The 25,361-nt window shown below is 55.9% G+C and overlaps 1 protein-coding gene across 7 annotated transcripts in view; it reads right to left on the minus strand.

Annotated features, from left to right (window-relative positions):
* The window catches only part of KAZN (kazrin, periplakin interacting protein), a 1,041,121-nt gene that overhangs the window by 25,522 nt on the left and 990,238 nt on the right, over nucleotides 1-25,361 (minus strand). For 5 of the 7 annotated variants that reach the window (XM_045999723.1, XM_045999727.1, XM_045999731.1 and 2 more), the window contains 5 exons: nucleotides 23,974-24,144; nucleotides 17,458-17,647; nucleotides 15,533-15,663; nucleotides 12,565-12,615; nucleotides 11,006-11,129 (listed from right to left, as the gene is read on the minus strand). In XM_045999723.1, the coding sequence (XP_045855679.1) occupies nucleotides 11,006-11,129; nucleotides 12,565-12,615; nucleotides 15,533-15,663; nucleotides 17,458-17,647; nucleotides 23,974-24,144 (667 nt within the window). Of the gene's footprint in view, nucleotides 1-9,189; nucleotides 11,130-12,564; nucleotides 12,616-15,532; nucleotides 15,664-17,457; nucleotides 17,648-23,973; nucleotides 24,145-25,361 lie in introns of those variants that run through there. The other 2 variants (XM_045999760.1, XM_045999754.1) reach the window with 2 other exon arrangements.

Consider the following 25,361-nt stretch of genomic DNA (forward strand, 5'->3'; position numbering starts at 1 on the left):
ATACAGTTTTGGTTTTGTTTTTATTATTATTGTTTTAACTTGAATTTTCCCAGGGACCTCTTCTGCTCAACACCCGTCACGGTCTCCCTGGATAAAACCAAGCTCCTTACACGACAAGACTCTGGGTGACCCAGCCCTTTGCCGGCTTCTCCTCAGTCCCAGGCCCCCTCCCCAGCCCCCTGGGCTTCTCGCACTTTCCCTGCACTCCTGGTCCCCTCCCCCCATCTCGAATCTGTTGCACCTGCTGCTCTCTGCCTGGAAGTCCCCCAGTTGCTGGCTTCTCTGCTTGGTGACCTCCTATGAAGCCTTCTGGCTCTACTGTAAAGTTGCCTCTTCCAAGGACCCCTTCTCTGGTCCCCCGGCGTCGGCCGGTCACCACTGCCTGCAGCACACAGGGGTGTCCACACCTCCGCCCCGCACGCATGCGCTCCCAGTGCTCTCATTATGCCAGGTCTGTTCTCGCCTGCACTTCTCACGGCTGAAATCAAGGATTGGTCATGGGATTATTTGGGGCATGTGCCTCCCACTACAGCGTAAAACCCATAAGGACAGGAGCGGGGCCTGGTTTTGCTCCTGAGATATCGCCGATGCCTAGCAAGGGCTCCACGTCTGCCAATCTCTATGATGCCAATTCACCCACCGTGGCCCATTTCTGTGACCAACAAGAGGCCACGGGACATGCCAGCTCATACCGGGAGCTCTGGCGGCCGTGACCGTGACTAGCTAAGCTTGCCAGGTGCTTTGCAACCTGGGCGCGAGCAGGCCCATCACACAGAGGAGGAAAGTAGGTTCAGAAATGCCCATCAGCTGTGCCCTTGGACACAGCCAGGACCCGGAGCCTGCATGTCATGTCACTGGCCTACACTTCCTCTCCTGTGAGTCTCCTGCCACACCAAGACGAGCAGCTGCTGGAGGCTGGACATTTCTCTCTGGTTGTTATTTCACCTTTGCCATGGCCCTGGGAGATAGGCAGTTTTGTTTCCAATACACAGAGAGGAAAGCTGAGGCTCAAAGGGACTAAGTGGGCAGCTTAGGGTTGTACAGCTACGTACTGGCTCTGGGATCATACCCAGAGATCTGGCTCCAACACCTGCGCTTTCCTCCCTATGTTGCTCAGTTTTGATCCATCCTGCTGGGTTCAGGCTGTCCCTAAAATGCATCTGTGTTTCCTGCACACACAGAAAGAGATGGAGGGAACCCAGCAATGGTTCACACACCCGAGTTGCAGTTGGTGACCGGCCTGTTGTCTCCGACCGCAGGCTCCACGCCACTCCCAGAGACATCAGAGTCCTAACAAGGAAGGAGGCTGGTGCTATGTAGGCATTGAGCCCATTGGGATGAGATGCCCGTATCTGCGGCCCGGCCCAGGAAAAGCAATGAGGAAGCTTAGAGCTGGTGGGGTGATGGGGCAGGAGGGGCCAGACATCCTGGAAGGAGGGTGTGCCCATTCCTGTCCCTGCCCCAGGGCCCTGTGGCAATGGGCTCGGCCCCTCTGGGACCTGGGAGAGCAGCAAAATCGATATCCTGGGGCTAGCTTTTCTTAGCCAATCCGCGGGGGCCCTTCCCTTTCTGCAGCGGCTACACACTGACTCAGGTTCTTTCTGAGCAAAGGGGATGCTCTGATAGAGAGAGGTCCAGACTCAACCTCGCCTTGCTCCTGGCTCACTTCTTAAGGTTCCTGGGAATCCCATATAAACCTCAGGGGCTTTCTGGGGCTAAACAATGTCAGAGTGTGTATGCTTTGAGCTCTCCAAAGAACCGCTAACTTAGCACGTCCAAGCACGGACTACAGGGGCTGAAGGAGTCGCCCGTTGCAACATGTCCCAGAGGGTGCTCTGGGGAACTAGGTACAAATGCATGGTTCTGTGGTCAGTTAAGTTTGGGAAACACAAAGTGGAGAAAAGTGAGATATTTTCCCTCACTGCAGAACTTGTCAGAGCCTTCATAAGCTAATGTATTGTATTCAGGATTAGGGTTAGAGACACAGTGTTGTTTCCAAAACAACTGACCGAAGGATCTTTTTCCCCCCCCTGCTGAATCTTGTGGTCTGCAGCAGCTCAGAGCACACTGGCCTGGGAGTCAGGAGCCCTGGCTTCCAGAACTAGCTCAGCCACTGCTGCCCTGTTTGACGGTGGGCAAGTCCCTTCCCATCCGTAATATGAGGGGAGAGAGGAAGAAACCACCAAGAGCCCTGTCACCTCTACATGCCCTGCGTTCTCTGGTCTTATCCCTGGGCAAGTTGCTGAACCTGCCTGGGCCTGCCTTCACACCTGTACCGTGTTCCCGTTCTGCCTCTCTCACAGGGCTAGTGAGAGGCTGAAATGAGATCCCCGTCCTCGCTGTCATTGTCACCATCATTGTGGCAAACGTTCACAGCTACCCGAGCTAAGCCTTTTGTATGCAGTGACTCGTTTCTCTCCAGCAGCGGCCCTTGAGAGCTCCGTATTGTCCCCAGTGCACACAGTGGGAAAGCGAGACCCAGCCGGGTTCAGTATCTTGCCTAAGGTTGCCAGGTAGCACATGTCACGAGTAAGGTGTGGACCCAGACAGTTTGCCCAGAAGCTACCCCCTTAAACTTGACCTTAATCTGCCTAGGAAAGAGCGTTGCAAGCTGCAAAAGGCTGTCCCCTGGGAGGGGCCTCGATCTATGTAGTCTTACTGCGGTTCTTGCCGGGGCTGTGTATGGCCTCCTGGGGAGGGGCTCTGGCCATCCATTCACAGGCCTTCCTGTTCTTCCAGGGCGAGGAGGGAAGGGACCTGGGCGGGCTCTCTCTGGTATGGAGCAGGGGTGAGCAGGGGAGTCTGGGGTGCCCTCGGGGAATGACTTTTTCACAATAGGGGGTGCAGGAGGAGGCCCGAGGCAGGCCATAGGATGCAGCTTGGAGATGACCTCACCCATGGGGGTCACACTGCCTTGGCGTTGCAAACCCTTCGTGCCAATGGAATCATAGCTATAAGAGAAATAAACTGGAGTTTTGGGGTGAAGGGCAGCTAGCGGGATGGGGGAGGTGGCCTTAGGGAGGACACCAGGGACTTGAAAGGCTCCACAGGCCACCGCTGCCCTGGTTTGTTTTAGAGGGAGTCTGAGGCCCAGAGAGAGAGATTGACTTGCTCGTGGTCACACAGCAAGTCCTTGGCCAAGCTGGGAACAGGAAGACGGAGCCAGGCTCGGGGCTCTCGACTCTGTGGGGATGGGGTGATAAGACTTCTGGGTTGAAGGCTGGGCCCTCCTTAGGGGTCTGAGGGTAGGGTCTGGGCAGAACCCTGCACCCCCTCCCCCTCCAGTACTGTTCCACCCCGGTGCTCCCCAGAGCACAGCTTGGGCAGTCTTGCTCCCAATTTAGGGCTCATCATTAGGTGTCCATGGGGCACCATGGGCAGGCACCAGGCCGAGACCAGCAGGTCCACTGGATCCTTGGTAGAAGCCCAGTTGGCCACAGGTCAGGCGAAGTCTGAGATGGTGGATAGTACTCTCAGAACTTGGCCTTCACCCAGGCTTGACTTCTGTCCCTGCCACCTCCTGGCTGTGTGCCTCTAGGAAAGTTGGGAACCTCTCTGGAACCCTAACAGGGGTCCTGCTGCAGGCTTCCGAGGCTGCCCGAGAGGCAGCAGGCAGGCCATGCCAGACCCCTCTGCTCTCTGCTCAGCAGGACCTAGCAAGGGCCCCTGGCAGCCGTTCTTTCCTCACCCTGGAGCTGCCCCAGGAGGTGGCTTCAACCTCCCTTATCATGGCCCCTTAGCAGAAGTTACCCCATGGCAAGTCTGCGCTAAAACCCACAGACAGGCTGCTGCCCCCCCCCCCCACCATATGACCTCTTGCAAAAGAGACCACCCTGAGGAGCATGTGTGAGACACAGATCCCAGCGTTTCCTCACAAACCTGATTTAGTGGGTACGAGATGGAGCCAGGGAATCTGTAGCCTTAAAACTCAAGGCATGGTCAGGTCTGACCACTACTGATCTATGTGTGATTCTCAAACTTCCCCACTCTCTCTCTCCTTTTTGTTTCTTCTTGCTCATGGTTTTTCGTCTATCATGGGATCCTTCAAATGGGCTCCCGCTTGGAGGTCCAGGGTGCAACACAGAAGAGCAGAGCTTCTTCTGGCTGAAGGTGGGACTGGAGCCCTGCCTGCAAGCTCTGTCCCCAGCCAGGGCAACCCCTCGACGGGGCCTCCGAGGAACCCCCAAGTGTTCCATGGAACACAGTTTGAAAACTACCGCTTATTCCAATTTCTTCCTCTACTGGATAGAAAAACAGAGCCCCAAAGAGCTAGCCTGCACAGGGCTTGGCTAGTGAGGCTTTCTCAAGTTCTCTGAAGCTTCTTATTGATCGGTTATCCCGGGCAGGGGAAGCGGGGAGAGCTTGGTCAGAGACTGTGGAGCACGACTATTGAGAACACGGACTCTGGAGCCAGGTGGCTGGCGTTGAAACCCAGTTCCGCCTCTTCCTAGCTGTGTGACTTTGGGCAACAACTTCACCTCTCTGTGCCTCGGTTTGTTCATCTGTAAAATGGAGGTAATAACAGTATTTACCTTGGAGGGCTGAAGGATTATACGAGTGAGTTTCTCAGGGCGAGGCCAGGCTGGCCCCAGGTTCTGACACCTGTCACTGTACATGTATGCCACCCCGGGGTGACCTGGGAGCTTCCGCCTCAAGAACCCAGGCTTGGGGCGCCTGGGTGGCTCAGTGGTTTAAGCCGCTGCCTTCGGCTCAGGTCATGATCTCAGGGTCCTGGGATCGAGTCCCGCATCGGGCTCTCTGCTCGGCAGGGAGCCTGCTTCCCTCTCACTCTCTCTGCCTGTCTCTCTGCCTACTTGTGATCTCTCTCTGTCAAATAAATAAATAAAATATTTAAAAAAAAAAAAAAAAAAAAAAAAAAGAACCCAGGCTTGGGCAGCGTCATTTCTTCCCCTGGTCTCAATCTCTGTGTTAGCCGCAGCAGAGAGTATGTTTCTACTTGGAATCTAGAAAGTATTTTGTCACGGCTGGTGGATTCTGGGGGCACACACACGTCAAAGCCCCCCGGTTCCGGGGCCGAGAAGCCCGGGGTCTGTCACAGACTGGAACTGCCACACTGGAACGGAGTCTGGCCTCTGAGGAGTGGGCACACAGCTGGAGCCATGGCGGTGCACACAGCCTGAGGCCCTGATTTCACCCCCGGGGGACCTGTTTGGATCGAGTCACGTTTGGACTCAGGCTATGTATCTAGCTGCTCGTACTCGGTTTTCCTGTCTCTGATTTGAACTTAAATCCACTCAAATCATGGGGAATACAGGCCAGGGGCTGGTCCTTTCCAGGCTGCAAATCATAGTTAGCTTTCATTTCTGAGCCTATGAGGAGGGGAGCGGTATGACACCCACGTCATGGAAGAGAGGTCACTGAGGCTCACGGTTACACAAATTGCTAGAAATCAGATGCATGGCCGGAGCCGGAGCGGTTATCCCGGCCTGGCCTGGCCCCACTGGCGGGCAGCAAGGGTCCCCCATGTGGAGGATGGCGTGCAGGGTCATAGGGTCTCTTGCCTGAGTGCAATTAACTGCCACTTACGGGTAATCCATTAAGAGAGCAATCAGACAAAACCTGAAACTCAGCGAACACCGGCGAGCCATCAGCCAGTGCTTCCCGGGGGACGGGCTTGGGACCAGGCTTGGGACTGCAGTCCTGCCATTTTCAGGAAGAACACAGGGCAAGGCTTTCCGTGGCCACTTCTCCAAGACCGATCCTCTTGGGATGATTGTCTCATGGACTGGTTGCCCGGGGTGGTGGGCCCAGCCCTTAGAGGGCAATGATGCATTTTGTGTATTTTTCGATACCTGGACTTCAAGACACCATGTAGCTGTGGTTCAGGTAGGAACGGCTCATCCCCTTGCTGCCAGCAGGACTTACACCCTCACTATGCCCGGACAGTGACACTTTACCCGCGATGTCCTTCCTACTCTGACATACAGCCAAGACCAAACTCCTGGGTTATTTTTATGTTTATAGAGCATTCCCTTAGAATATAAAATTATGAATCCTTTTAGAAGACAAGGTTAATGCTATGCATTCCCTCTTGATTCTTTACGGCCACCGGGGTCTTCTAGTTCTTTTTCTACTTGGAAAAGGGGAACGGGGGGGGGGGGGGACGAGGGCAGCTTTGGCCCCACCTAGTGCGGTTCGAACTGAAAAAAGAGCTATTTGTTTAGAGCAGATGGGCTGGGGGTGGGCGGGGTGGCGATGTTTGTGAGGCCCATACTGTGAAAATGCAGGTTTTGGGTGAGAGGCCCTGTGGATATTTCACATTGCACGTTGGTGAGCTGGCTGGTGACCTCCTACGTCACGGCCCCACTGTGCTGACAGTCCCCACCCGGCACCGGTGTGGGGCAGGTCCCGGTCCCCCGGATGCGTGCTGTGGCCAGGATGGGAATCCCACCTCCCGGTGGGGGCAGAGCTGATCCCGAACACCAGGCAGCTCTGGTGCAGGGAGGGGCTCCACAGCAGGACCAGAGAAGGCAAACCTCTGCCAGTGCGGGCCAGCAGCTCACTTCTCCTCTGCCCTCTCCATCCCTCCGTGGGGGTGGGTTTCCTGGGCCTGGAGATAAAAAGCTGACAGAATTGACAGAATGGCTGCAGTCACACCAGCAAGCAAGTGCTAGGCTATGCCGGAGGCTAACGGTGGCTGCTTAGTGTCCTGCTAAGGCCTCCACGATGTCCCCTGCCCAAGCCCATCCCCTCACTGCCCAGATGGTGGTCAGGGTGCTATGGACTCCCTAGGTTTGAAGTCCAGCTCTACTGTTTACTAGCTTCTTGACCCTGGATATTTATTCACCTGAGTTTTCTCACCAAAAATACAGGTTGTTGGAGGGTTAACAGAGTTAATGCATGTAAAGGGCACAGCACGGACTGTGGCCCATGTTAAGTGCTTAATAAATGTTAGATATTATTATTGTTATTACGTTACTAGGTTACATCTGTAGGAGCCTGCCAGCATGGGTGGGAGAGCACGCAGAAGGGCCAGTGAGTACAGCTGTGCAGGTTGTGCACTGTACAACACAGGGCACCATTTACACACTAGTGCCTTCTGTAGTAGTGTAGGACACAACCTGTGGGTCTGTACACTGGCCCTAGATGTCCTGGGCATCCCTACTTCAATTTCTAATAGGTACCACTTAAAGTTGGACCGTCTGGGGCAAGGTCTCAAAGAAGATAAAGGAGGTAGTATGACTTTTGAGTAGAGCTACTAAGATTTCAAGAGGTATGGCCCAGTCCCTTAAAAGGTTACAGGACTGTAGGAGCAACAGTTAGGATCTTGGCCAGGCCACTCCGCTCTGAGCCAAAGTGTTCCCCATCTGTCCAGGGGACTGGGGTGGGGTGGTTGGTCTGGTTACGGGTTGGCAAATGGGCTTTCTCATTGTATGCCAACTCTGACTAATTGGCAGTGGCTGTCTGAGGCTTTGTAAAGTGAAGACATCAGAGGCCACTTTGGGTTGGGTGGGAAGGGCTCTTCGATCGATTGGTGATGTCTGCAGGAGGCCCTGGAGAGCGGAGCAGTGGTACGTGTGCTTGGGCCACTTGCCAGCCTCAGATTGTCCCAGTGGTTCTCAATGCTGGCTACATCTTAGAGTCACCAGAGATGCTTTACCGCCGCTCTGATTCAGGGTTATGGCCTGGCCTTGGTAACTGTTTTCAAAAGCTCTGCAGGTGATTCTAACACGTGGCTGGGTTGAGAACCGCAAGGGTAGATGTCTCTATTTTTCCTCGCCGTCCTGAGCTCTACAACTTCTTGGCACGGTCAACAGATCACAGAGCTTTCTTCCAGCAGAAATGATTGTGGGGGGGGGGGGGGTTGGGGGTTAAAAGGCCAGTTTTCCATCAGTTTTATTGCTGGAAAGGGTTTGTCTTTAAGTTGGGAGGCAGAGGTGGAGGGCACTGGCCACGATCACAGATCGGGGTATGCAGGGTGACCTCTTCTTGGGCCACACTGTGGAGTTTCACTGGGGGGAGGCCCAGGCTTGCACTCGGGGGATCTCACGGGACTCAAAAAAGCCTGGCCCACACAGACTTTATCAGGAAAGCCCTGTGACTCCCCTGATTTCTTTCTTAAGCTCCTCTCTGTCCCCAGGGAAGGTGGGATATTGGGACCATGCAGAGGCCCAGTGAGGTCTGTAGGAAGTAACATGCCCCAAACTCACAGGTGCACATTCTGGGCCTTTGGAAAGAGTGCCGGGGGTGGGGGGGAGAGGGAAGCAGATGAAAGCTGACCAGGGCCGCTGAGCTGGACAACGCAGGGTCAGGGAGCCAGGCCTGGAGATGGTGCATTAGGACCACAGGCAGCCCTGGATGTGGACAGCTCCTCCAAATTACAGTCGGGGTGGCCAAGATGAGAGGTTTCTGGGGGACCACCTGGCCTCAGCCCCACCATGGGCCCAGAATTCAGCCAGCTTTCTCAGCCACCTCTGGACCCAGCCCTGGAATTCCAAGGGGCAGGTCATGCATGGGCTTTGCCTCCCACCCGGAGCAAGATAGAAGCAGTCAAATAACATAGAATTCAGTAATATTTTAAAATAAGCTTTATTTAGATTTTTTTTATATTTTATATTTGCATCCATGCCTTCGAGAAACCTTTCCCATAGGAAAAGTTATTTTCATCTAATTTACCCATAACTCATTCGCTATTTGACGTAGTTCTCTTAAATAAATCATCCTTAGTAACTCTTAGATTTATCTCCTAATTTACAAAAACTGAAATGAAAAGGAACTACTAAATCATTACGGAGTGGTTGCAATCTTATTTTCTCGTAAGTAAAGGGCAAACCATAAAAATCAACCGAAAGGGAAAAAAAAAAATTCATGGGGGAGAAAAGTATTTTCTAAAATCTCTCTCCGTAGAGAAAGATGCCAGCCCTGGCCGCTCTCCCTCCCTGCCAGGCTTGCAGGAACAGCTTAGCCAAAGGAGGCCGGAAAGGTCCTTATTAGGCAGGATACCCTGCCTGCTCCTGCCCAACCCCCCCCCCCCCGCCCCCCACCAAGTCAGAAGAAAAGGGAGCAGCCTACTGGTGTTTTTTTTTTTTTGTGTTTGTTTTAGAGACTTTGGACAAAATATCCTATCCTTCTGATAGAGACTCTCCAGCACTTTCAAATCTTGTAAGAGCTGAAAATGTTACCGTTAGCAGAAAAGCGCAACTACGGTGGTGCGGAGGATGGGTGAACTGAGCTGTGTTAGTAGTTAAGGTGGAGTGGGAGGGGGGACTTACAGGTCAAAAGAAAAGGGAAAGCTCGTCTCAGGCCTTAGGAGGTTCTGGCTTAGAAGCTCATGTGTTCTCCATCACCCTGCGTTACAGTGCCCGTGGTTCCTTTGCTGGTGAAGCCTCATTCGGGCCAACTCTGCTCCCCAAATAGGCAGAGAGATGTTCCTGACAGCCTTTCACTCCCGGAGTTCGCAGGCTTAGGCTACTGCGACAAGGGGGAGGACAGGGCCCGAGGGATCCCGGGAGATTCTGTTAAGTGTGGCTGTAGGAACCCAGCAGAATGGGGAGGGCAGAGAGGCTCTGGTGCTGGACACTGTGTCCCCAACAGCCCTCTCCCCCCTCCCTTGAGATGGCACCTCCCCCAGTGACCCCTGCCCGGCCGACATGCAGAATAACGGAGGATGAGAAAGACGCGGCTGCAGGAAGAACCTATGCCTCTCGAGGACCCTAGTGGCACCGCTCAGGCCAAGGGTCCCTGTGGCCATCCCTGTGGTCATGTGATTGGCTGTCTCACTCTGCGCTCAACCTCTCTTAAAAGACAGACCCAAGAGAAAGTGACCATTACAGTAGGTCCTCCTCTCACTGAGGTCAGTGTTCCTTATTTCAGATAAATAAATAGATATATAAATGCCTGAAGAGGAGCTGTGGGGAGAGGGGAGAGAAAGGTGGAGTGCACTTTCATGCTGGGGCGAGAGAATGGGGGAGAGAGAGAGAAGAAAAAAACGGAAAAAAGCAAGCTTTGAAATCCAATGGTCCCTGGGTTCTGGCCACCCTAAAGTCTACCTTGCACAGTTTGGCAGCAGCATGATAATAGAACAGACAAGTCAACAGAAACACCCGCCTCCCGCCCACCCCATGGAAAAATATACATTCCAATATTTATGTAATAATTTAGATAGAATAAGTCTTCTGCGTTTGTGCAAATAAATTAAACGGAACAATTTTCTTTTCTTCTTTTTTTTTCCATAAAGAAAGAAACGGCAACGCAATTTAAAAACTGGCAGGCCGTTAAAAAGAGCCCGTTTGACCTCTGGCACGCCGGACCAAGGCAAGGCCACCACCTGGCCAGGCTCGTGGGTCTTGGCGGGGAGCGGGCCTTACCCTGACCACGGGGGCAGCTGGCGCTTAAAGGGACTCGGGCGCCCCGAAGGGTGGGGGACGGGGTCTGGTCCGTGCGTTCACACGGGAGGGGGGGAGGGGGAGGAACACATCAAAACAGACCACATCCTTGGGCAGACGGGCTCCAGAAGTAGCAGTTTGGACAGGGACATTTACAAGCACGGAGTGCACAATAGTTTGTTATTTACAAATACACAGCAGTCCTTCAAGTTTTCAAGTTTCATAAAAAGGAGGCGGGGAGGGAGCGGGGAGAGGGTGGGGGGGGGAACCCAAACCCAACGAACCGAACAAAAAGAAAAAAACAAATCAAAACACGGAAAAGGAACAAAAACAGAAACAAACCCAGATTAACACAACTGTATCGCTCTGAGGACGACAGAGAGTTGACAGAGTCACACACGGTTGGAGTATGTACATCAATTACAGAGGCGGCGCCGCAGGGGGCGGGGCCCGCGCTCGGCCACGCCCAGCACCCACGTGCGCGGGAGCGCGCGCGCGCGCACGTCCCGCCCCGCTCGCCCTGCCGCGCCCCCCGCGCCCCTCCCCCCCATCCCCCCGCGCTCGCACGTCCACACGCAAAGACACGCCTGCGCGGCAGGCGAAGGGAGGCGGGTATCACCAGTCCGCGTCCTCCTCTATGTAATAATCAGGGGCGGTACCATCAAAGAGGCCGGGGTCGAGGGACTTCCGCTGCTTCCCTCTGGCGAAGACGCGCGAGATGGAGCCGAATCCCATCTTTTCTTTCTTCTTTTTCCGTTTTTGGTCTTCAAGATCCTCTAGTGACTGAGGAGTCGGACCGGGCGGTGGGGGCGGAGGGAGAAGAACAAAGCCACCTGAGCTGGGTGCAGGGGACGGGAGACGGGGGAGGGGGCAGGGACAGCCGATGGGTGAGGGAGTGGGGCCACCGGTGCGGTGCATAAGAGGCCAGGGTCTGCCCCCCACCCCCACTCTCGTTTGAGGAGCCGACACTTGGGCCCCTTGTGGAAGCTCTCCGGGACAGTAGTGGGACCCACACCAGACAGTCCTGAGAGTGTCGGCGGGGACAACCGTGCTCACAGCAGTGCCTGGGCATCATAACCCCGCAGGAACCGCCAGCTGCGGCTGCTGCTGCACTACCACTGTCCCTTAAATTCGGCTTGCCCACAACCCTGGGGTGCTTGCCGAGGGCTCCCGGGAGTGCCTCTGCATACCTGGCTCTGGCCCAGTCCCCTGTCTGCGGGGACCCTGCAGCAAGGGTACAAGTTAACTGTGGAAGAGTCCCGGTGGGAAAAAGGGGACCCAGGGAAGCCCGGAAAATGACGAAAGAGAAATCTGAGCTTTGTGCGGGCCAAGAGTAAGGACCCCTGAACCTTAAGGCCCTGGATAAGAGGCAGGACTGGCCACAGTGCGGAGTAAGGGATGCTGGGGCTTGGGTGCTAGTCCTAATTAGAACCCCTGGCCTCTCTGAGCCCAGTTTTCTAATCTGTGATGTGGAGACAAGAGTAATGATGGGCACAGGCTCCTGTCTGGGTAACTGAAGGCCTGAGGCTGGGGTCTACCAGAGGGTTTTACAAACACAAAGACATGGGGTAGTGTTCCCCATCCAAAAGATGGACGTTACAATAATGGTTCCCAAAACATATCAGAAGGACCTGAATTCCAGGCCCCACCCCATAGCTGGTGGATCAGAATCAGGGTTAAAGGCCCAGGAATCTGCATTTGGAAAGTCTTTCCCGGTGGACCCCGATGCAGATGAGCAGTGCATAGACCAGCATCTGGGAACCCAAGGACTGGACTGCTGATCCCAGAGACCCCTTCTGACTCTCAGTTCCTGTTTTCCTCCCTGTGGCCCCTCCTCACTGATGACAGGGTACTGAAATGTTAAAAATGAATAAAGAACAGTTTCCTACAGCAAGGGGCCCAAAGAGCCTATAGCCTGGTTCATCAGCCTTTGGCTGCCAGGAGAAGACACTCACAAGGACAGCAGGATGGAAGATGTGTGATGCACTTAATGGGTCCACAGATTGGAAAGAGGACAGGGAAGGGCAAATCAGGTACTGACCCTGGGTCAGGCCACCAAACCATGACTGACCAGGGCAGTGGCTTAACTCCTCTCTGCCTTGGGTGTCCCAGGTATGGAAGTGGGGAGAGACTGAGGGCCCATGGGAACAAGGGACGGGGGACTCATGGTCATGATGGGGTAAAGGGAGGACCCGAGTGGCCAGGGAAGGACACCTACCTGTACAATGGGGTTGTGCAGGTTCTTCTGTACTGGGCCGGGACTGTCGCCCTGTAGCCAAAAAAGAGGGGGGAAATGAAACAGCAGGGACACACAACACATGGGTGCAGAGGTGGCCCATGGGGAGTGGGGTCTTCCATGGAAGGAAGCCATCTCTTAGGGACCACCCTACCTCTGCATAGGTGAACACACCCCCACCCCTGAAGCAAACACCCCACATGGTTCAACAATGGCACCTGGGGTTTGAGATGCTGCCTAGACCAGGGGTCCTAGGGTGCTCCCCTGCTTGCTCAGGCCTCTTGACCCCCAACACCCTCTGACCAAAAAATCAGTCACCTGAAGGCTTCTAAGATCCTGTCCCAATTGGTCCATCAAGTTGGAACTAGAGATTGGTTATACTTGATGTTGTTCATAAAGAAATACAATTTTAAAAGAAAAAGGCACAAAAATAAAGAATTTCAGGACAGGAAGACTCAGGAGACTACGTAGCTTCTAATTTCCCCCACAAACAATTCAATGCATCTCTTATTTTGTGGAGAGGTAGGCAGGCCTCATGAGCCTGATTTACAGATACAGAGGGTAATCCAACATGATTATGGCAGAGCTGTAACTCAGATTCGGGGCTGTTTCTTCCTGGCCCAGTTCTCCCTTCCGTGGGCATGCAATGGTGGGCGTGCAAAAGCCTTCGCTACATCCCAGAATCTGGCTGCACTGCCTGGTGGGGCAAGCAGATCTTTGGGATCACAAGTCATTACAAGGGAGGCCCCTGCTGGTTGTTTCCAGAATTGCAGGCAAAAAAAAACCCATGAAAAAACCAGATGTATGTCACTTGGGCCAAAGTCTTCTCCAACTTCCCTACACTTAGCCCCAACCTCTACTCTAAATTAGTGGCCAAAGAGTAAGAGGGAGAGGTCCTTAATCCAGGCTGGGCTGTTCTTGATGTGCCAGGCCAAAGGCTTGAGAACAGGGTTACCTGGTGCTTTTTCCAGGCTCTTCTTGGCTTACCTGTGTGCCCATCTGTAGAAATGGGGATGAAGGTGGCTGAGGGAGGGCAGGGATGGAACAAATGGTAGTTTAGTCTTTAGTCCCATCCCAAGGTTTGCAAACAGAACCCATGTGGCACGCTAAGAGAGGTCTACTCCGGGTAGGGGCATCTTTGGATCTTTGTCAACTTCAGGGGTAGAGAATGAGGCCAGTGCCCACTAGAATGCCTGTCTGCAGACAACTGGCTTACGAAAGCACCCAGGTCCTGGCAGCAGGGCCCTGTGTAAGGTGATTTTGGAAATAAATAGGCTGGACCTGCAGCTGGTATGCGCCAAGGCCAAGCTGGGGAAAAGGCTAGGCCAAAGATGATTCAAGAGGCATTGTGAGAACCCTTTCTGCAGAATGGACTTTCCAGCAGTATTCTGGCTCTCCGAGCCCCTTGGGGCCCACCATAAGAAATCAAAATATGGCCCCTGGAAGGTCTTCTCATCTAGGGTGTACATGGCTACTCTAGGTCTCTAGCGCATGCTAAGAATGAGGGAGCTATTGGCTGAAGGTTCGGCTCAACAGTGGTCCCTCCAAACCAGGGATGGCTGTCGGAAGCCCTCTAGGGGTCTCCTTCCTCGTCCTGGTTCTGTCATTCAAGACAGCCTTTGTCACAGGGGTTCTGTCCTGAGCACTGGTGAAGAACAAATTGCTTTAAGGAAGTTGAAAAAGAATCCCAGCCTTGAGCAGGTTTCAGGCCCGGAGCGGCCTTCTCCGCATCCCAGCTGGGCGGGATAAGGCCCTGGGCCAGCGATCGCTGCTGCCCATGTCACCAGGCGAAGGCAGCTAATTTTAAGTTCGGTCTTGGCTATTTTTATTAGTAGTCTTTAGCTACTTTTCATGGTTACTGTAGATGGGAAAAAAGTTTCCCTTGTGATTATTTCTATAGACAAAAGTTACTGATTATTATACACTGATTTTCAACCAGTACCATTCATGTACTTGGTCATTATTGGTTGTAATAGTTTTACAGTTTTTCTCTTGCGTTTCCAGGTAGGTAATCGTATCATCGGCACGTAGGAGTTGTTTTGCCTTGCTTTCCCACTATATTCACCTCATTTCTTTTTTATTATCATTTGTGCTGGTTAATAGAACATTAGCTGACTTTTGGAGAAAGCTTTCTCCTGCACTCAAAGACCTATGCTGTCTCGGTCTTCGCGGCAGGGGAGCCCTCCATATTATCAGCTGTGGGACAGAACAAAACCGTACAAGAGCCTCCACAGCCTGCTCCCCAGTGTTTCTTGCTGGAACCTCGACATGGTGTCTTCCTGTCCTCGGATGCTGTGACCTGTCTTCATCCCCTCACTCTTTGGAGCCCAACCGTCTGCTCTGCCAATCACTAAGAGTTAGATGGCCAGGGACCTGCACCTCTTGGCAGCTGGTGCTCAGCATGCCATCAAAAAGTGTGATTAAATAAGCAAAGCAAAAAAAAAAGAAAAGAAAAGAAAGAAAGAAAGAACAGAACAAATTCATGGGATGCCACTCCAGTGGCAATATTTGCCCAAACTCCTGGAAAATTAAAAAAATAAAAGTCTGGCTCATTCCTGGAAGGAGGACTGAGAGAGGCTCTATGGGGAAATGAAATACTGGTGAGGCCCTGAGCTCTGGAAGGTCGCAGCTGGGAGAAGCCCATGGTCCCAGACACAGGAACCCCGCCAGAGGTAGTCGTGGGCTGTGCAGACCCCGAGCCGACCCAGGCCTGCCTTCCTCTGGGTCTTTTTTGCCCTCCCGGACAAAAGGAGCAAACAGGCCTCATTTCTTTCTCTCCCCACATCCATCTCTTCTTGCAAAAGGAAAGAACAGAACAGGAAATGCCTTCGCCAGAGTGCTCCCTGGGTGGACGAGAGGAAACAGCGGGTTCGTCTTCACCCCTCCACCCCGCGCCCCTGCGGTTTCTGGGCAGGGCCCCCGGCCCTGGCCCCACTGCTGCTGGCCTTACGTTGCAGAGGGAGTGTGTCCGGTGCCGAGGGGAGTTGATGTCGCTTGGCGTGGACGACCGGTCGCCTTCGGCGGCAGACGCGTCGGAGATGACAGAGGGCTGCCGGGAGTGGCAGGGGCTCACCCTGACCGCTGGAAAGCAGGGAGAGCTGGTGAGCGGGGGGTGGAGAGAAGGTCCTCGCCTGTGCTGCCCTGTTGTCATGCCACCCTGCACCCCCATTATCCAGGCGAGAATGCTGAGGCATAGAGAAGAGATTGCCTAACTCTCTGCCCCTCGGTTCCACAGACCCACAGCTGCTGGGAAGGACCGCCCCTGGCCTCTGGATCCAACTAGGCCCTCTCCTAACCACAGTGAAGGAGAAAAGGCAGGCGTCTCCAGGGACCTTGGTGACCGTCCTCACAAGGCTCCCACCATCTGGATGTTTCCTAGACCCGGAACAATCCTAACCGCTAGTCAACACCACCTGCCCCAGTGAGAAGCCTAGAAGCCACTGCCAGATCCCCTCTTCCCCCCACACCCCACACCCAGTCACCCCCAGGGCAGCCCTCCAAACCTGTCCACCTTTCTCCAACCCCAAACACAACCCCAAAGTCTGTCCACTTCCAATCCCAAACCCAAATCCATTTACTTCTCTCAACCCCAAACACAACCCCCAAATCTGTCCACTTGTCTCGAACCCCAACACCAACCCGAAATCCATCCACTTCTCTCCAGCCTCACTGCCACTACCAAGCCAAGCCCTGCCATCTCTCACCTGAAGACCACGCAGCCGCCCAGTGGCCTCCCTGACCCCACTCCTCACACCGCAGCAAAGCCAGGCACTTGGGCCTGCCCGAACGGGCTCTGCCCACCTCCCGGCCTCGGCTCATGGTCACCCCGGCATTCTGACAGTGCCCGACACGGGCCAATTCCCTCCTGCCTCGGCCTTCGCTGGTCCCACTGCTCATGGGGTGTGTTCTCCTCATCGGGGTCTCAGCCTGTCCCAAGAGAGGCCTCCCCAGTTACCAGCTCTCCCCACACGTTTCCCCACCGAACAGAGTCTCCTGTTGATTTCCCTCCCTGCGCTGACGACCGTCTATCCCCTTCCGTCTGTCAGCTCAGTTATGCCCGGTTGTCTGTCTTCATGCCCACAACATCCGTTTCCACGAGGGCAGGCACGGTGGGTGTCTCATCCATGGTGACCCCCAGAGCTCACGGTGCCTGGCACGGAGCAGGTAGGGCTGTAGGAAATGGACGTGGGGTTTAACATGGGGGGCGGGGGGATGGCAGCACTGTGTGCTCCGAGGGCCAGCTGCCAATCCCCAACCTGCACCTGTCACAGAGAGGCAGCCCCCCCCAACCCCCCAGTGTGGCATGGCTGGTGGGTGCAGACGCTGCCGGTGCCAGGAGCGAACACGTGTGACCTCTGTGCACCCCCCGCCATCCCACGATTGCCTGCCGCCCTTAATCAAGGAGCTCTGCTGTCCCCCAGCCACAGGATCCCCTGAGGCCCAGGCTGGAGAACCCGCGGAGCAGCCCCTGGACACAGTCATTGGTCCAGGGGTCGGCAAGGGACCCAGCCTAGCCAATCAGAGTCCTTTGGGATTTACTCTAAACACAGAGAAAGAGATCATTTTTCTTCCTCCCGACTTTTGTGCTTGAAAACCTTACAAGCCCGAACTTGCTGGAGACTGTTTCATGGCTTCGTGGAAAGAGACGGCCTCAAGAGGAGGCCAAAGGGAGGCAGGTGGGGCTGACGGACAGGTAGACACGCCCCACGGATGTCTGGCCCTCGAGATCCAGCTATGTCTGAAGTCCATCCCCGGACTTCTCCGCCCCACAGCCCCCTAAGCAGCTACAGCGGGAAGAGAGGGGCTGCTTCCCCCACCGGGGTGGTTGGCGACCTCCCCAGAAGCCCCCACTGCCAGGGCGGGGCCAGCACTGACCTTGCCGGTCCGCAGGGTGGGGAGGGTGTGAGTGGTAGAGAGTCTGCTGGCTCTGGCGAATGGCCGCGGTCAGCGGGAGGTCCGCCTGCACCACCCACTCCTGGTTGCCGTTGAGCACCGTCTCGCCCGGCATGGCCAGCGAATGACGCTTGGGGACATCCTTGGTCAGTGTAGCTAAGGACTGCTTGGCCTGGAGACAGAAAAAGGCGACGTGATCCAGGGAACCTCTTGGTCAGTTACCAGGCCAGGACCCACCATGGTGAGAGAGCCGCGAATCCGACCTTGGTACCAGGCCATCTCAGGCTCTGCATCACGTGCCCGTCAGAGTCAATTACCTGCTCACTTTGGGGTTCCCCCTTTGTTCCTGCTAACACAAAGTGAGACCAGGATTACGAGAGAAAAGGCGTCCAAGCACACACTTGTCACCCATTCCTTCTGGTTCTCCAAGGACCAGCTGGGATTTGAATGAGAGTCGAGGAAAAGTCACTGCCTTCCCGAGCCTCAGCTTCTTCACCTGTTTAAAATGAAAACTCCAGAGCAAGCTGGAGGGCTCCCTCTAGCTTGGACACCCCGAGTCTATGAAATCACTCCCCTTCCATGGCAGGAGGAGGCTGAGTTGGAAGGTGGCAGTCCCATCCCCCAAGCCGCGTCATCATCTCCCTTCTGGTTTAGAAAACCATCATGTGCTCAGGGCAACAGCCCCGGGTCTCAAGTAGGGAGTGGAAGATTATCTGTGCTCGACAGACAAGAAACTGGAAGCTTAGAAGTGACTCAAGAAAGCACCGCAAGCGGAACCTTCAAGTTGGGTCCCGAGCTGGGGCGTCTGGTCATGGCCCCATGGTTTCTACGGCACCCATGCTCCTCTGGGGCAACAACATCAGCAGCACAAGTAATGCAGACTCCGAGTCCATGAAGCAAAGGCTGGGGTGTGCCTGGTCACCACAGAATCAGCAGGCCCTGGCTTGGAGCTGGAGATGTGCACTGATCAATAAAAATCCTTAGAATTAATGGAAGCAGGCTCTGCTGGGTCCAGGCTAATGGCTTAGGGATCTGATCTGTTAACTTACCCCCAAAGCAAGGAAACAAGCCTGCTGAAGGAAGGGGCTGGGCTGGGGGGTGCCACAGGCTTGTGGCAGCCCAACCACATAAGAGACTCTGTTTCCTGGCCATCATGGTACCACATCACATGCGTCCAGCCTCCTGGCCCTCCATTCAACCACCACTCCATGCACGAAGCTGCCCTACTCCCTTGCTTCCTCCTGCCCAATCCATCTTGGCTGCCTGGAAGGCAGACTCACTGTTGAGAAACGAGCCCCATAGGTCACTCTGCCATCCAGCTAATGAGCCTTCAGCTCTGCTCTCCTGCACACGGAGGGACCTACGTGGGAAGCCCCGGAAAATCCATGGCGGGATGGCTCTTCTGTCCCCACCTGGCTTTCTTCTCCCAGGCGGGGCCTCAGCTCTGTCTGGGCCTGGGAAAGGCCGCTTTTAACTCAGCAGACAGCTTGACATCATTGCTGCTGGGCAGTTGAGGGTCCGGCACAGGGAGTCCTGCGGGATGGGGCGGGGTGGGACTGCTGAGTTCTAAAGCACGGGGACCCTTACAAACGGTCCACTTGGGACAGATCTACAACAGAGACGAAACTGCAGAAGAGGTGTGGAGTCAACTTAAAGGGCAGGCATGCACGAGGGCTGCAACGGGTCACCTTCCCGTGGCAGTCTACACCGCCCGCCTCCTTCGGCTCAACTCTTCCACTGAACACACTTTCATGTTGGGAGTTCCCCTTGAGCTCTGGCTCCCTATTCTGTCTGAGCCTCTACCCTCTCCCAAGTGCTCAGGGCCTGGACTTGCGAGCTGCTGGATTTGGTGTGTTGGCGCAAACCCCCCTCACGTGACAGGAATCAGACAGAACTGGGTGCAAATTCCACTTCGACTATTTAACTTGCCATGTGACCTTGAGCGAGGTCGTCACAGTAGGATGGGGAACGGAGAGGGATCATTTCTATGCAAACAGCACCCCCTGGATTTGTGTGACAACGTGGCCCAGCAAAGTGCTTTGGAGTTTGGGCTTGGAAATCGGATTTGAGCCTGGCGGCGCCCCTCCCCAGTGGGGGTATCCTGAGTGAGGTCCCCCAGCCCTCGGCGCCTCCACACCCTCATGTCTAAGAGGGATCGCATGGTTGCTGTGGAGAACCCTGGTCTATGGGAAAAATACTCAATAAAGATTGGTGACTCAGCACGAAACATCTACCAGGCATGGCCCAAGTTCCACGAAGACCCAGAACCCAGTCTCCCTACTGCACACTCAGTAAGTCGCAGCTGCGGGGTTGGTGGGGTCACTGACACCCCCCTCCCCCCAAGATGGGGAGAGAAGATGCAGGAGGCAGGCAGGACCCTGCGCTGGGCCTCCCTCTGGATCGGGGCTGATTGAAGGCCCCTGACTGCCTGCATGGCCTGCTGACGGGCGGCCACGAAGCAGTCATGTTGGAGTGAGCCTGGGCCCTGAGGGATGCTGGGAGTGCGGCTCAGTGGAATCCTTCACTCGCTTTTTAAGGCTTTCCTGCTTGTCCAGCGAACGTCTCCGCTGGCCAAAGGCTGGGAGGATCCTGGTACAGGAACCTCCAGGAAAACATGAGCAGGTCTGTGAGCAGGTCTGGTCCAGGGCCAGGACGTGGTGCTTGTGGCAGGTGGGTTTCCGCAGAGCGAGGGCAGAAGAGAGCAAGGGCAGAAGCAGCGCCAACGCAGAGCACGGCCGCCCCTGTCGTCCCCCTGCTGCTTGACCTGCCTCTTACCCACCCTCACTACGCCTGACTCTCGCCTGGAGCCTGTGGCGGCTGCCATCTTTACAGACAAGGAAATGGAGGCCCAGGCAGTTAAAAGTGACTTGAGGTCGCACAGTGACTGGCCAGTGGAAGGGACACGAGAACCCACACCTCCTCACCCTGGTGGGGCCGAGGACAGGACGGGGCTGGGTGCAGAAGCCCGGTCAGCTGGTGTTCACTGAGCATCTCCTCACCTCACCACCGCCCCCCACCCCCAGGAGGAAGGTCTTACAGTCCTGACTTCATACGTGTGGAAACTGAGGATCAGAGAGGCTGAGTGCCTTGTCGGAGGTCACACAGCCCAAAGACAGCAGGACCCAACTGGGATTCTGTTAGGCCTGAATGGCCAGGGCACAGCCCGGTGCTGCGCCCATGCGCGACCAAAACACCAACTTTACAGAAGACTGGTTCCCAACTGGAGCAAACTCTGCCCCCGCCCACCTCCCTAGGGGACCCTGGGAAATGTCCCAAGACTTTTGGTTTTCCCAGCTGGGAGGTGTTCCTGGCCCCCAGTGGGCAGAAGCCAGGGAAGCTGCTGGACACCCTCCTGCGTGCCAGCCGGCCCCACAACACACTTATCTGACCCCAAATGTCAACAGTGCTGAGGATGAGAAGCCCCATTTACAGCGTAGTCAACGTAAGAAACATCTCCTGTTTTGGAGAAGCAGTGCTGACAGAAAACTGGGCCACCATGACCCAGGCTCCAGGGCAGGGGGAAGGGCAGGACTAGCCTTTTGGGGAAGCCTGTGATCTCGGGGGCTGGCGGTCCTGTCTCCCGTCCCCTCTGTGTAGCGGAGGCCCATGGGGAGGGCCTGAGGGACAAGCCATGGCTGCTAGGGGAGGTGCGTCCTTCAGACCAGCAGCCAGATGTCCTTTCAAAGGCCCCGAGAACGAAGCCACCACATCGTGGAGCACAGGGCCTGTGACTCCCAGCGCTGCCTTTCCACCTGCTGGGCAGCTCTGGGCGAGCTCCTGCCCTCCTCCGAGCCTGTTTCCACGTCCCTAAAATGGGCACAAGAGGAATACAGGTCTCGCTGGACTGACTGCTCATAGGTACAAGCTTCTTTTCAGGGCGGGGACCTGTTCTGGAACTAGATCATGGTGAACGCTGTGCAGCTCTGTGAACATACTCAAACCCACGGAGTTGTCCATCTTATAAGAGTAAATTTTACGGTATGTGACTTATATCTCAATAAAAGAACGTATTAAAAACATATAGCTACCCCCCCCCCCCCACAGGGTGGTCTCACGAACCTGATGTGGCTACATGAGTGGTAATGTCTGGTTTGGCCAGGGGTTGTTCATCCGGAACGTTCCCCCCAAAATGGCAGATGGCTGAGCAGGAACACGGTGCCGACCACCAAACACTGAGAGGGCTTTGCTTCTTGGGAAGCCAAGGTCTTTGGCTTTTACTGAAGGGAAGCAGCCTTCAGAACCACACAGGGTGTGTAGAGACCCTGAGCCCAGGTCCCCTGCAGACGCTGGTCGGGGGTGGGAGGGGGGGTTGGTGCCTAAATTGGGACAGGACTCGCTTACGCTGATCAGGCCCCGGGCTGCTTCTCAGTCTTTTAAGGTTACTGGTGGGTGTGAACTTGCCAGCTCAGCTCCCATCTCCGTGGTGGCACCTTGAGGTCACTTAGGAAGTCACTCATCACCAGGGCCACAGCCAGGACCCCTAGGTAAGTGGTGAGCAGTTGACCCAGGATGGGCCAATCTGCACCTTGTGTTGAATAAGTCATAAAAAAATTGAGGTGCTATTCAAGGGCAGGTTCAGAGTCATCCTCCCCAGCAGGGGCCGCCGAGCAGACCGCTCCATGTAGGACCCTGGCTTCCCCACCTCTGCAGCCGCCTGGACTTTGGCCCATTTCTAAGCCTGGCCGTCCACCTTCCCACTGCCCCTATGAGCTCCTCACTTCCCTTCCAGCACATTCCACAGGCTAAACCGGCTACAGTGGCTTTCTGGTGCTCACCCACAAGGCACACGCCCAGGGACGGCGGCCTCCCTTTAGTCTTGCCCGGGCCAGCAGGGCAGTGGGGCGAGCTGGTCAGTGCCGCCCGGAGCAGGCAGTTCCAGAAGTCTCCGGGGTGTGATATCCTACAGATGGCGGGCGACAGAGGGGCTGGTGAATACCCCCACAACACTGGGGCTGTCATGCATCTCGGCACTAGGCCCTCCCTCTGCCGCCGAGCCCTGGGTGGACGTCGGCCGAAGTGACGGAGAAGAAGCCTGCAGCCCAGGCTGCGAACACGCACCGGACCTACTCACGCTTAGCAGGGGGTCTGATGCCCGCCAGAGGAGGGGCCAGAACCTGAGCTTTGCTGACCAGAACGGAAGTAGGCTGAGGAGTCTGGGCATGGTGAGAGGAGAGAGAAGATCTGCTTCCCAGTTCTGAAAGACCCCAGAAATCCCCCGAATGCCCGAGGCCCGCACTCCAAGGCCAGGAAGACACACCCAGGCATGGGTGCCACCGACCTCACTGGTGGGGAAAGCACCCACCTTTGCAGGGGACCTGGCGGCAACAGCTTCTTCCAGCCCGGGCAGTTCTGACCACTAGGGGTCAGCATTGGACAGGAGACCCAGGAGGGGCCCAGGGGTCCTGACCCGCCACAGGGCTGCCATTGATCCTGAAAGAACCGACCCAAGAGAACCTTTGTGTCACCGTATCACCGCTATATACAGCACCAGGCGAAGCGGTTCCCTGGCATTATTTCGTCAAAACTCTCAGGCCCTACGGGATATATGCAATTACCTCTATTTAGACTTGATGAAACAGGTCCCGAGAGGGGACAGGTCCTGCCCAAGGTCACACAGCTAGGAGGCAATGGGGCTGGATTCAAAGCCAGAACCCATGGCTGTCCCCCACATAGTTAGGCAGCATCAGTGCTCTCTGCAGGAGATCGCGGTGTTCCAAGAGCTTTGTGGGACCCCCCTCACCCACCCCAATCCCCCAGGAGCACACTCTCCTCTCAGACAAGGTCACGCTGAGCCCCTGGTGGTCCTGGCCACCTCCTGGGAGGGCCCGGTGAGGTCAAGACTCTTCCCCCATTCTGGTACCAGATAAAGGGTACTAAAGCCCAGAGAAGTTTAGTGAGTGGCCCAAGGTCACACAGGAACAGGCAGAGCAGAATTCCTGGGCCCTGGACCCCTTTCACCAGGCCCGGACACACCACCTGGGCTCTCTGTCCTCACATGCGGGCTGGGCACTTCCATGGAAGACACAGCGTTTGGAAATATGTGGAAGGTTTGTTTGGGACTGGGAAAAAAAACATTTTTTCCTTGACAACCCAAGTAAGACGTTTTCACCAGAGATTTCCTGTAATCCTCCTTACCCAGAAATAACCACTGTTAAGTTTTCTGGTGCATTTTCTCCCAAACGTTTTCCTAAACACGTATGTGTATTTTAAACAAAAATGGGCTTTGTTTGTTGACAGCAGAAGTGTGGACGGGCTCCCACACGCTCGCCGGGCCCCGGCAGGGGGATGAGAGGCTACGGCCTGGGCTCAGGGGGCTCGGGGGTCCATGCGGAAGGAGGCTGACAGAGCATCACAGACCCCACGGCCAGCGGCACCCCCGCCCCCGCCCCACTGCAGGACTCCCGGCGAACCTGTCCCCCACCCCGTCCCCAGCGCATCACGTGGCCTCTAGCAGCTTTCTGGACGCCCTGGCTGTGTGCAGGTGGGGTGGGGGCTCACCATGGCCAGCTCCGCCTCCAGCTCCTTCATCCGGTTGTCCTTGAGGTCCAGCTGGGAGCGCAGCGCCGTGGCATGGTCCGTGGCCTCCTTGGCTTGGCGCCGCAGCTCCCACTTCTCCCGCTCCAGCAGGTCCTTCTCCTTTGCCAGCGCTTTGACGGCGTCTTCGCTCTCCTGCGGAGCCAGAGCGCCAGGCGTTACGGCGGGGGCGCGGGGCCTCCCCTTGGAGGGGCCACAGGGGCCTTGACCCCTGGACCAGAGGAAGATGAGGGAGGCCCCTGGCTCTGCCTCAGCTTAGCTGGGGGACTGGACTGAGACAAACCCTTAGCAGATGCTCAGTACGCACTGTTTCCATGAACGGGTGAGAAAATGAACGTGACGAGTGTTTCTACCCCATCAAGTCTCCATTTCTCCATCTTTAATACCGGGGGGCGGGGGGAATGTCGACACCACTTGTTTCGAAGAACTCTTATAAAGATGAAATGACTGCCCGAGTGGGGGATACATGGCATCTGAGGGAAGTCTGGGTCAGGAGCGGGTGTGGGGCTCCGTCCTGGTGTTTGGTAACGTGTGTGTCACAGGAAAGAGGAGACAGAGAAGGAGACACCTGCTGTCCGGCTGCTCTGGTTGCCCGGGGGGCCCGCAGCACCCCGCAGGGTCACAGCCCACGCCAAAGCAGGCCGAACCCCTTCACGAGCGGCTGTGACCAAAGGCAGCAGGGTGGCTGGCAGATTCCCCTGCCCCGAGCCGTTTCCTCGGATGCAGAGGGAAGGGCCCAGGGCTCCAGCTGCCCCAAGCTGGAGCAAAGCCAAGGAACAGACAGCTGCGTCAGGGGGCCTGACCTCCGTGGGCAGGAGCCAAGCGTCCGATCAGCAGGTAACCTTCCCGAGAAGAGGGGTCCCAGCGCAGGGCCCTGCCCAACCACCCCCGGCAAGGTCTTCCCATTCACGGGCTCAGGGGCCCTGCTCACGGTCTGTGTGCGGCCTGGGGCTGTGCAGAGAGGCGGCCTTCCTGCCTTGTTTGCCAGCCCTGTCTCCGAAGGCCTGACAGCCAGATGGCCAGAGCCAGGGAGGCTCAGAGCTGGCCCTTTCTCTGGGGCTGTCAGAGATGAGGCTACGGCTTACGGTCAGGGGAGAGGGAGTGTGGGTCAAATTCTGGCTCTGCAGGACAGGCTGCAAGGACTACCAGGCCCCCGCGCCCTCGTCTGTAACCCGGAGATAGTATGCCGGGACTTCAGGTGTGATTCTGAGGGCGGAATGAGATAATCCACGTGGAGAGCTCAGCACCGCACGGGCACGTGGCCATCCCGGCTCAGAGGTCCTCTCCGAGTGGCCTTCCTGGATCACCCGCCTGAGAGCAGCTCTCTGTGCTGCTACCCAACGTTGACATTG

The sequence above is a fragment of the Meles meles genome, chromosome 1, assembly GCF_922984935.1.
Source record: "Meles meles chromosome 1, mMelMel3.1 paternal haplotype, whole genome shotgun sequence".
NCBI lineage: Eukaryota > Metazoa > Chordata > Mammalia > Carnivora > Mustelidae > Meles > Meles meles.